This window comes from Salvelinus sp. IW2-2015, unplaced genomic scaffold (assembly GCF_002910315.2).
Source record: "Salvelinus sp. IW2-2015 unplaced genomic scaffold, ASM291031v2 Un_scaffold5149, whole genome shotgun sequence".
NCBI lineage: Eukaryota > Metazoa > Chordata > Actinopteri > Salmoniformes > Salmonidae > Salvelinus > Salvelinus sp. IW2-2015.
Genome location: NW_019946415.1, coordinates 8,872 through 20,892, shown reverse-complemented (window position 1 = coordinate 20,892; position 12,021 = coordinate 8,872). Strand labels below are relative to the sequence as shown.

The 12,021-nt window shown below is 45.3% G+C and overlaps 1 protein-coding gene across 1 annotated transcript; it reads right to left on the bottom strand.

Moving 5' to 3' along the window:
- Positions 1-2,245: 2,245 nt before the first annotated feature.
- LOC139026575 (autism susceptibility gene 2 protein-like) lies at positions 2,246-11,507 on the bottom strand (the record flags this gene model as incomplete). Its single annotated transcript, XM_070441912.1, has 2 exons — positions 8,959-11,507; positions 2,246-2,528 (listed from the first exon to the last, which is right to left on the bottom strand). Coding segments are annotated over exons 1-2 (2,449 nt in total), but the record flags the coding sequence as incomplete, so codon positions are not given.
- Between the last annotated feature and the right edge of the window lie 514 nt (positions 11,508-12,021).

Below are 12,021 nucleotides of genomic sequence, written 5' to 3'. Positions count from 1 at the left end.
GCTTCTACACCAGGGTTCCCCATCATGTGGTTCCTGGTTCCTCCTCCCACAGGAGAGGATGGGGGAACAATCCTATCAAAGTGTTTATTATTTTGTGATRTCATTAAGGATGGTATAACTAAATAACTGGGGTGGGAGTGTGCCTGTTTTATGACTTAAATACCTTRCGGAAACTCTYCCATTGGCTCTGCAGAAATGGAAGGCTGACAATCCTTTGTTACACAGAGAGACTTTGCCACCAAAACTCCAAACATCCAAAAGTGGATAATGAAGCAATATTTCTAACATAAAGAATGAGGGGAAATGTTTGATGGGGATTTAAAGAACAATCCTGTCAAAGTGTATTATTTTGTGATGTCATTAAGCATGGTATAATGAAATAACTGTATCTCTGAGGGTGTACACATTCTAGTTGTCAGGTTTRCATCTAAATGTTGTATAAAATATATGATTAAGTATGACAATATTTCTGAAAAGATAGAAATGTGATTTTCGCCTTCTAAACGAGATAATGGCTTTTCATATAAACTTGGGCCCAGTCAGTAACCACGCCCACGTGAGCGCAGACATTGTGTAGGCATGATGGAACGCCCCTAACGCCAGAGTGTTTAACATGCCGGGTTACTGCAGACGTGTAAAGTGGTCCTAGCTGTACCCTGAATAATCAACCATTGAGACCAGAGAACGTGAGTCCGTGGTCCACACGTTAAAATGTTGAGAAACGTTGTAAACCAGACCAAAACATACACCGTCTGCAACTGTGCATGTAAAGTAGTCTAGAACATTTAACATTTAACATTTAAAGACGAGAGGCAAGACAGATACATCTGAACACCGTGTGGTACATCTGAAGTATCTATGCTAACGAACACTCCAGAACAAAAGAAGCCTACATCTAAGAAAGACATTGTGACCTCTGGTGGACAACCAGAGACTTACATCGAACCACTTCTCATATATGGATCGAGTGGTTTCAACAGAGAGACGAGAGAAAGACATCTACGCGTAAATATATATTGCATTGGCTCTTTGTCTCTCCCTCTCCTAGTAGGCCCTCCCTCTCCATTGCGTAACCAAACGGTCATGCTTTTGTTAGTCCACTAGGGACCTGTTTTCCTTGTAACGTATGCTGTATGTGTTTACGCATTCTGTGTGTGAGGATTTAGTTAGTTAGTAAATAAATAATTAAGCCTATTTGTTTATCGCTGAGTCATCACTTCGGTTAGGGTTCATGCAGATGTTCAGAATGAAACTGATGAGGTAATAATTAATAATTGACTGTTATTGATGTAAGAGATATTTAGATAATCTCTAGAATTTAAGTCGGGAGATAGTAACTCGGTAAACAACTGTTCCCGTGGTGCCCCAAATTCCTAATGAGTTAATTGTTACATGATTAATTTAATCAAGTAATAATTGAACGTAGTAKGTAATTATTCGATAAATAGCAGTCATCACATTAATGATWGTCACGTCACAACACTGGCCAGGCCCAGCCACCCCTTATTGGCTACCATGGCTGTGTTATAATTTAGTTTAGAATAGACAAAGAACAACAGGTAACTGCCAAAATAATGGAAACACTTGGGYAAATAAGAATATTGAAAGCAGCGGTGGAATTAACATCCCATCATGCTTAGGGTCATGTATAGATATGTTGGCCAGGCCCAGTTGCCCGTTATATAGTCTACCATGACTAGAAGAAGAGATCTCAGTGGTTTTGAAAGAGGGGTGATTGTCGGGGCACGTTTAGCAGGAGCTTCAGTGATGAAGACTGCTCAACTTGCTGGTGTTTCACCATATGCCATGGCCGTCTCAGTCACCAGATCTCAACCCAATTGAACTCTTATGGGAGATTCTGGCGTGGCGCCTGAGACAGCGTTTTCCACCACCATAAACAAAACACAAAATGGTTGAATTTCGATGGTGGAAGAATGGTGTCGCATCCCTCCAATAGAGTTCCAGACACCTGTAGAATCTATACCGAGGATCATTGAAGCCGTTCTCACAGTGGCCCACAACCTATTGAGACACTTTATGTTGGTGTTTCCTTTATTTTGGCAGTTACCTTTCGTAGGATTAGAAAAGTAATATCAAATGTGCTTATTGCCGCTAAAATGTGTTGTTTGACGTTTCACTGTAACATTTTGGAATGTTCATTGAAATCATTGGAACTGAAATTGTTACTAAGTAACATGTTCGTTGCAAACTCTAAAACTGTAAACTTAATCGTTTCTCCTCTCACCTGTGTTGTCCTGTCCATTCTGATTGGTCGCTGGGCTGACGGCCTGCACTGGTTGACTGAATCCCAATGCTGTCCTCTGACCCTGAACCATCATCTGGTTCTTGGTTGCTGTGACAACGACAGACCCCGGGGTTGCCCGTACAACAGCTCCCAGACCCAGTTGCGGGCGCAGCCCTATGCCAGAGCGGAGCAGACTGCCACTGCCGCCGACTTGAGCCGCCTGGGTTGCCATCCTGGGGCCTGAGGGGTCCTCGCGACCAAAGCTGCCCGCATTTCTACCCATCTGAAAAGTGAGAATGAAAAAGGAAGTTAAGCCATTTCCAGCTGTGGTGAGTTAGGATACAGTAAACTACAGTAAATGTTCATTTCAGAAACCTCTGAAGAGGATGTTAAATAATGCATAGGACTCCTGTGGAGGAGACCTTTTAGCATGAGTGCCAAATGGCCTACTCCCTATTTAGTGCACTCCCAGCAAACCGGGAACATTCCCAGAACATATGCTAGTGTTTTTAAATAACATTCCAATTAAAATAATGTTGTTGTTTTTTTGTTTTTTTTATGAAAAAAAATATATGAAAAGTGTTTTTCATTGTGTAAGTGTGTAACATTGTGTAAGTGTGTAACTCATCAAACTTTTCACAATTTCAGAGTGTTATTTTGACCTTATAGTGTGGCAATATCATCAAACAAATAGAGAAATTATGTTTTTAAATGAAATATCCTTTGAATGTCTTCCTAACATTCCCCAAAATGTTGTGCAYAAAATCTGTACTGTAGTACTGTAGATCTGTCATGATACAATGGGAGATAACGAGCAGCATTAGTTCCGGTGCTTTGGACAAATCACAATTTTTGCAGGTTTTAGCATCTTTTTGAGTTGAGGGGGACATTTGGCCCATASWCTTGCTCATCATTTTCAAAGAGAGCTTTTCGTTCCTGGTTCCAATCTCTTCTCAACACAYAYGGACCTCAGATAAATACRACCCAAAACATCCAACAGGATGACGAATCATGCAGTGGAACCCCACAAGGTTGTCCCCTGTCTCCACTGTACTTTCTTATTGTCGCTCATGAAGACTTGGCACAAACTGGAATACAGTGGACAGACAAGCCATGCAGTGTACCAGAACAAAGGTCCTCTTTAGTTGTCGCATCCCACAGTCTGTTGACACATGCTACTACCATTTATGTTACGTGCGTCTGTCCACAAGAGATTATGGGGAGATTATTAAAMCATGCAGTGGACAGACGACTTGGTGCTCCTGTCCCACAATCATATACTCATTAGTCTATAATCATAGACTAAYACATAAAGCTGTCATCAAGGCAAAGCTAYTTTGAAGAYTTTGATTTGTTTAACACTTTTTTTTKGGTTACTACATGATTCATGATGATTGTGGTTATTACATCAATTTGATKTCTYCACTATTATTCWACAATGTAGAAAATAGTATAACGTAAAGAAAAATCCTGGAATAAGTAGGTGTGTCCAAATTTTTTGATTGGTAGATTAACATATTGTAGACAACTTCAGGAAATGTTAAACTACATCAAACTGCAATGAAGAGTAGAGAGCGATTTTTATTTATTTTTCCCAAGTTAAGTTTCATCCAAAAGTCAGCAAATGACAGTCCACGGTTCTGTGTATTTTAGTGTGTGTGTGGGGGGGAGGCTTGTATTACTCTCCTCATGGGTACCAGATATCCCTACAAGAATGATAAAACAAGAAACATTCTCCCTGGTGGGGTCATTTCCCAGGTCCCCACAAGGACAAAAGCTGTTTTAAGGGTTAGGGTGTTCTATATTTCTTCATTAAATGTGTTCATATTATTTATCACAACAGAAACACAAAGGCTCATTGAGTATGCAGTAACTTCTAAAGACCACCAGTTCCATAGTGGGGCTGCTGGTCAAAAAGCCCTGTGGGCCCCCCTTCCTGCATTCTTTCTTTATTTAATACAATTTTATTTTGATATTTTAAAGCAATACAAACATAGACATACAAACATTAACTACATCACCCTGGCCAGACCCAGCATAGCTCCCCCATCTCCATCAATTACATCACCCTGGCCAGACCCACTAGCTCACACCCCCATCTCTATCAACTACATCACCCTGGCCAGACCGCACTAGCTCACAGCCCCATCTCCATCAACTACATCACCCTGGCCAGACCCATAGCTCACACCCCCATCTCCATCAACTACATCACCCTGGCCAGACCCACTAGCTCACACCCCCATCTCTATCAACTACATCATCCTGGCCAGACCCACTAGCTCCACCCCCCATCTCTATCAACTACATCACCTGGCCAGACCCACTAGCTCACACCCCATCTCTATCAACTACATCACCCTGGCCAGACCCACTAGCTCACACCCCATCTCTATCAACTACATCACCCTGGCCAGACCCACTAGCTCACACGCCCATCTCCACAATTACAGGTGCATTCGAAAAGTATTCAGACCCCTTGACTTTTTCAATTTTTGTTACGTTACAGCTTATTCTAAATGGATTAAATAGTTTTTAAGTTCCAAAGAATAAAGACATTTAAAATGTCATATTATGGCAAATAGTTTAAAGTACAAAAGGGAAAATAAATAAACATAAATATAGGTTGTATTTACAATGGTGTTGTGTCTTCACTGGTTGACCTTTTCTTTGGCAACAGGTCACACATCTTGCTGCTTGTGACGCACACTGTGGATTTCACCCCAAATTTATCAAAAAATTGTTTTTTGTGTGTCTGTGTAAATCTGAGGGATATGTGTCTCTAATATGGTCATACATTTGGCAGGAGGTTAGGAAGAGCAGCTCAGTTTCCACCTCATTTGTGGGCAGTGGTGCACATAGCCTGTCTTCTCTTGAGAGCCAGGTCTGCCTACGGCGGCCTTTCTCAATAGCAAGGCTATGCTCACTGAGTCTGTACATAGTCAAATATTTCCTTAAGTTTGGGTCAGTCACAGTGGTCTGGTATTCTGCCACGTGTATCTTCTGTTTAGGGCCAAATAGCATTCTAGTTTGCTCTTAGTTTTTTTTGTTAATTCTTTTCAATGTATCAAGTAATTATCTTTTGTTTTCTCATGATTTGGTTGGGTCTAATTGTGCTGTTGTCCTGGGGCTCTGGGGGTGTGTTTGTGTTTGTGTTTGTGAACAGAGCCCCAGGACCAGCTTGCTTAGGGGACTCCTTCTCCAGGTTCATCTCTCTGTAGTGAGTGGCTTTGTTATGGAAGGTTTGGGAATCGCTTCCTTGAGGTGGTTGTAGAATTTAATGGTTATTTTCTGGATTTTGATAATTAGCGGGTATCGGCCTAATTCTGCTCTGCATGCATTATTTGGTGTTTAACGTTGTACACGAGAGGATATTTTTGCAGAATTCTGCATGCAGAGTCTCAATTTGGTGTTTGTCCCATTTTGTGAAACACTTGGTTGGTGAGCGGACCCCAGACCTCAAACCTAAAGGCAATGGGTTTTATAACTGACTGGTATTTTTAGCCAGATTTAATTGGTCTGTCAAATTTTATGTTCCTTTTGATGGCATAGAAGACCCTTCTTGCCTTGTCTCTCAGATCGTTCACAGCTTTGTGGAAGTTACCTGTGGCCTGTGTTTAGGCCGAAGTACGTATTTGAGAGGTCAAATATACTGTTAAGGTTTTCTACTGCCAAGTTTACACCTTCACTATTACAGTGAAACGTTTTGTCCAGGAAGTTGTCTGAAGGGACTGAATTTGTTGTTGCCTAGTGTTTTTTGGTGGTTTCCAGCATGTCTTAATAATATGCAGTTCCTTTGGCTTGACGTGTGTCAGTGGGCTGACTGATCGCTCTGAGAGACTCTGTTACGTCCGTCGTTAGAATGAGGAGACAGCGTGGTAAGCGTATATTTTACTTTATTAAAAATGACCCAAAAACAACAAAATACAAAAATAACGTAAAGCTATATGCAGTGCAGAAAGCAACTACACACAAACAGATCCACACACTGAAGTGGGGAAAAAGGGCTGCCTAAGTATGATCCCCAATCAGAGACAACGATAGACAGCTGCTCTGATTGGGAACCATACCCGGCCAACAAAAGAAATAGACAAACTAGAGTACCCACCCTAGTCACACCCTGACCAACAAAATAGAGAAATAAAAAGTCTCTCTAAGGTCAGGGCGTGACAGACTCTGAGTTGAGGTCATTGAAAGTAGTCTACAGTACTACTGCCAAAGAGATGAAGGAGTCTCCTGGAAGCCTACCATTGACTATGTACAGACCCAGCGTGCGACAGAGCTGCAGGATGTGTGACCCGTTTTGTTGGTTATGTTGTCGTAGTTGTGTCTAGGGGGGATATGGGGGAGGGAATGCTGTCACCTCCAGGTAGGTGTTTGTCCCCCTGTGTGCTGAGGGTGTCAGGTTCTTGTCCGGTTCTGGCATTTAGGTCGTCACAGACTAGTAAAGTGTCCCTGGGCCTGGAAATGGTTGATTTCCCCCTCTGGGATGGAGAAGCTGTCAACGTTAAAGTAAGAGGATTCTAAGTCTCAATCATGGACACTCTTACTGACAGTTGTGGCTGCTTTGTGTGATGTATTGTTGTCTTTACTTCTTTGACCTTTGTGCTGTTTGTCTGTGCCCAATAATGTTTGTACCATGTTTTGTGCTGCTACCATGTCTGTGTTCTACCATGTGTTATGTTGTGATGCTACATGTTGTGTTTTAATTTGTTGTTATGTGTGTTTCTACATGTTGTTATGTTGTGATGCTACCATGTTGTGTTGTTACCATGTTGTTGTTATGTTGTGTTTCTACATGTTGTTTGTTGTGATGCTACCGGGAGTTTTGTGTTTTACCATGTTGTTGTTATGTTGTGTTTCTACCATGGTTGTTATGTTGTGATGCTACATTTTTACATTTTACTTTTAAGTCATTTAGCAGACGTCTTATCAGAGCGCTTACAAGTACAGTACATTTACTTTTTTTTTTGTACTGCTAACCATGTTGTGTTTGTTACCATGTGTTTGTTATGTTGTGTGTTACCATGTTGTTATGTTGTGATGCTTACCATGTTTGTTGTTACATGTTGTTATGTTGTGATGCTACCATGTTGTTATGTTGTGATGCTTACGATGTTGTGTTGGTTACCATGTTGTTGTTATGTTGTGATGCTACATGTTGTGTTTCTACATGTTGTTATGTTGTGATGCTACCATGTTGTGTTGTTACCATGTTGTTGTTATGTTGTGATGCTACATGTTGTGTTTCTACCATGTTGTTATGTTGTGATGCTATCATGCTGTTGTCTAGGTCTCACTTTATGTAGTGTTGTTGTGTCTCTCTTTGTCGTGATGTGTTTTTGTCCCATATTTATATTGTATTTATTTAAATTCCAGGCCCCGTCCCCACAGGAGCCTTTTGCCTTTTGGTAGGCCGTTTGGTAATAATTGTGTTTCTAGTGTTTATAATATAAAATAAATAAATAAATGGGGGGATATACTGTAGGTAGCATCTGGTGGGATCATTTCCGTATTCATTTCCAGCCAGATGTAAAATGTTCCTGTTTTGACTAATTTAATAGAGTGGGTGAGGTCTGCTCTATACCACATTAGCATACCCCTGAGTCCCTTCCCTGTTTCACAGCTGTTAGTTTGGTGGATGGGACTACCAGCTCTCTGTAACCTAGAGGACAACCAGTGGGTCCGTCTCCTCTATACCACCCACCTGGTAGTTTGGTGGATGGGACTACCAGCTCTCTGTAACCTAGAGGACAACCAGTGGGTCCGTCTCCTCTATACCACCCACCTGGTAGTGTGGTGGATGGGACTACCAGCTCTCTGTAACCTAGAGGGCAACCAGTGGGTCGTCCCTCTATACCACCCACCTGGTAGTGTGGTGGATGGGACTACCAGCTCTCTGTAACCTAGAGGACAACCAGTGGGTTCCGTCCTCCTATACCACCCACCTGGGAGTGTGGTGGATGGGACTACGAGCTCTCTGTAACCTAGAGGACAACCAGTGGGTCTGTCTCTCTATACCACCCACCTGGTAGTTTTGGTGGATGGGACTACGAGCTCTCTGTACCTAGAGGACAACCAGTGGGTCTGTCTCCTCTATACACACACCTGGTAGTGTGGTGGATGGGACTACCAGCTCTCTGTAACCTAGAGGACAACTAGTGGGTCCGTCTCCTCTATACCACCACCTGGTAGTTTGGTGGATGGGACTACGAGCCTCTCTGTAACCTAGAGGACAACCCAGTGGGTTCGTCTCCTCTATACCATGTTTCTCTTGTAGGATGACAATGTCCTGTATTTCCAATTTCTTTGATGAAGTCTGGGTTCCTGATCTTTTAAGCAAAGCAAGACGACCTCAGACTTTGTATAGTCAAGTGATACATAAGCTTGTGTTCCATAGTGTCTAGTGTTGTTTTTGGTGTGGTTTAGGCCTAGACCATCTCTCTCTCTCTCTCCCTTTCTCCCCTCACCCAGGCAGATACCCCCCTCCATCCACTCTCCTCTCTCTCTCTCTCCTCTCTCTCTCTCTCTCTCTCTCTCTATCTTCTCTATCCTTGCTCTCTCCCTTTTCCCTCTCTCCACCCAGGCAGATACCCCTCACCCATGCTCCCCTCTCTTAACAGGCAAATACCTCCACCGTCCCATTCTCCACACACACAACACAATACAGCACAACAATCCTTTTCTCTTTGTCTCCCTCTCTGCCTCCTTACCTCTGCTGCTTGGTGCTTGTCCACCAGTGGCCCATAGAAGCTCTCAGCCTTGCTGCCCAGCTTCGGAGGGGCTGTGTGGCTGTGAGTGTGGGCTCCAGTGTGTGTGTGGTTGTGTGTGTGAGAGCCAAACGGTGTGTGTGTCGGGGGGACAGTGTGTGTGTGGGTGTGTGTGTGAGAGCCAAACGGTGTGTGTGTCGGGGGGACAGTGTGTGTGTGGCCATGGGATCGGATCCCTGTTCCCATCATACTAGAGTTGAACAGACGGTTTTTCTGCATCTCCTGTCTGTATTTGTCGTAGAGGAGGTTGGAGGCACTCAGGACCGGTGTGTTTCTGGACGCTGTGCCGCGGGAGTGTGTGTTGGTGTGCGTTTTGGGGCTAGAGGAGTGCTTCTGAGGTGTGTGTGTGGCAGGGGAGTGTGTATGTGTATAGGCAGAGAGCCTGGTAGGCAGGGAGGAGACCTGGTAAGGCCCGTCTGAAGCCTGGGGTTTGAGTTGAGGACCCTTCCGGATGTAGGTGATGATTTTGGGCCGCACTCCTTTGGGCTTGGGGGGGCTGGAGCTGGGGTTAGGGGCCTGGTGGTGTAGAGGAGGTATGGGTATCCCTGTAGAAGTAAGGTTAGATTTGAGTGGTGGTCTAAGCCCACTGCTACCATAGCCCTGGGGATACCGAGCTGAACCAGTAATGATCCTTGAAGGGGACATGGGCTGCTGTTGTTGTTGTCTCCGTGGTGACCCCTGTGGGGTTCCGAGTGGAGAGCGAGGGGGTTGAGAGGTGACGGTAGCCCCACAGCGGTTAGTTCTACGGTATCTGAGCTGAGACTGGTCCTGGTACTGATGTCTCCTCTCCAGGCTGGCGGTACGTTCTGYGCTGCTCCCTCCTCTATCCAGGGAACGAGCCTCTCTCTGGGCAGACTGACTGGCCTGGCTGGGCTGGGGAGCTCCGGGGCTGGAGCTGGGCTGGTAATGGGGGTGGGAGTAACTGCTACAGTTGACCATTGAACTCTTGACCTCTAGGGTCTCTTGTGTTTGCCTGCCGTCGACCCCGTGGTGACCTGGGTCCACGACCTTACGACCTGCATCTGGAGACAGGGAGGGAGAGGTCGAGGAGCGCCGTCTTGTGATTGGCTCAGCTAAGCTCCTCCCTCTTCCTGGTTCCAACTGACAGAGAGGTCGGACGAGCTGTTGTCTGCGAGGAGGAGGAGGCACTACTCCCTTTATCCTCCCTCCATCTGAGGAGGAGAAAATGCTGTTTCCCTGGTAACACCTCACGTTCTGTCTTTGAGTGGTAACATCCGGTTTAGACCCCTCCTCTGTCGCACTTTGACCCCTCGACAGTTCTACTTCCAGGTTAGATGTTTCCTGGTACTGATGATGTACTTCTTGGTCAGGTGACCTCGGGTACTGTAGTCCTCCCAGGTTAGGAGTGTCCTGAGAGTGTGGTGCTGCTGTGGAGTTCAGGCCAACAGGGGGCTTGGGGTTAGAGGTCAATGGTTGTCCAGTAGGGTCCAGATTGCTGCTCAGGGTGGAAACAGCAGACACACAGAGACTCCCTCTGTCACCCCCGCTGTTCTGCTCTCCTCCTCCTCCTCCTCCTCCTCCCGTCTCTTTACCTCCTTCTGATCGAGGGCCGCTGTAGTTGAGATCCTGACGGAGCACCTCTCTCTCTCTCTCTACCTCTTTTTGTCTCTCCATCCCTCTGTCCCTCCCATCGCTATCGTTATCGTTCCTGTGAACAGAAACACAGCTGGCCGTGGAGCTGGAAGAGATCGACAGCAGTCCTTCATCTGCTCCTCTTTTAGAATCCTCTCCTTCATCATCCTCCTCCACTTCTCCTACTCTCTTTCCATCCCCCCCTTCATCTTCATCTTCATCTCCATGGAAGGTGTGTATCTCGCCACACTCTAGCAGTTCCAACTCCTGGATGTCATGGTCCAGACATCGCTCCTCCGTGCCCCAGATAAGAAGCTTGTCCTGGGCTTCGCTCTGGGCCACCAGGGGGGGTAGAGGGCTGGAGGCCTGGTCGTCTGGGGTCTCCCCCACTAGCACTAGCTGGTTAGCGTKAGCATCTCCAGTCGGAGGGTGAAACAGGACACGAGATTTGTTGTTGTTGATTTTTATGTCTCGTCCGCTGACAGACAGACTCTGGAGACCAGCTGGGACACTCATAGTGGAGGAAGGGTCCTTCAGGCAATCTCAAAGACACCTCTCGGGTTCTGCTGCCATTCATGGATTTGTGTGTTCTCCTCCTCTCTCTCTTTTTCTCTTTCCTTCTATTGTTTACWTCTCTTTCTCTCTTCTTCTTTCTTTCTCTCTCTTTCTCTCTCTCTCTTTCTCTATTATTCCTCCTTCTCTCTCTCTATTCTCTCTCTTTCTCTCTCTCTCTTTCTCTATTCTTCCTCCTTCTCTCTCYCTCTTCTCCCTCTTTCTCTCGCTCTCTTCTTTCTCTCTCTCTATGGGTGCTTTCTGGGTCTTTGTTATAGCCAGGGAACAAGAGAATGAAATCTCATCTCACATCCTTCCGTTTTTCACTCCTCCTTTCCACCTGTGACCTTGGTATTGACCTAGCTCATGGTAGAGGGTTCTGACGGACATCACTGGGTAGAGGGTTTCTGACGACATCACTGGGTAGAGGGTTCTGACGACATCACTGGTTTAGAGGGTTCTGAGGACATCACTGGTAGAGGGTTCTTGACGACATCACTGGTTTAGAGGTTCTGATGACATCACTGGTAGAGGGTTCTGACGACATCACTGGTGAGGGTTCTGTATGACATCACTGGTAGAGGGTTCTGAGAATACTGGTGGGGTTCGTGATGACAATCACTGCGTAGAGGTCTGATTGACAGTCACTGGGTAGAGGTTCTGATGACATCACTGGGAGAGAGGTGTTCTGATTGACATCACTGGGTTAGAGGGTTCTGATGACATCACTGGGTAGAGGTTCTGAGTACATCACTGGGTAGAGTTGAGACATCACTACGGTAGAGTTCTGATGACATCACTGGTAGGGGTTGAGACATCACGGTAGAGGTTCTGGACATCACTGGGTAGAGGTTCTGAGAC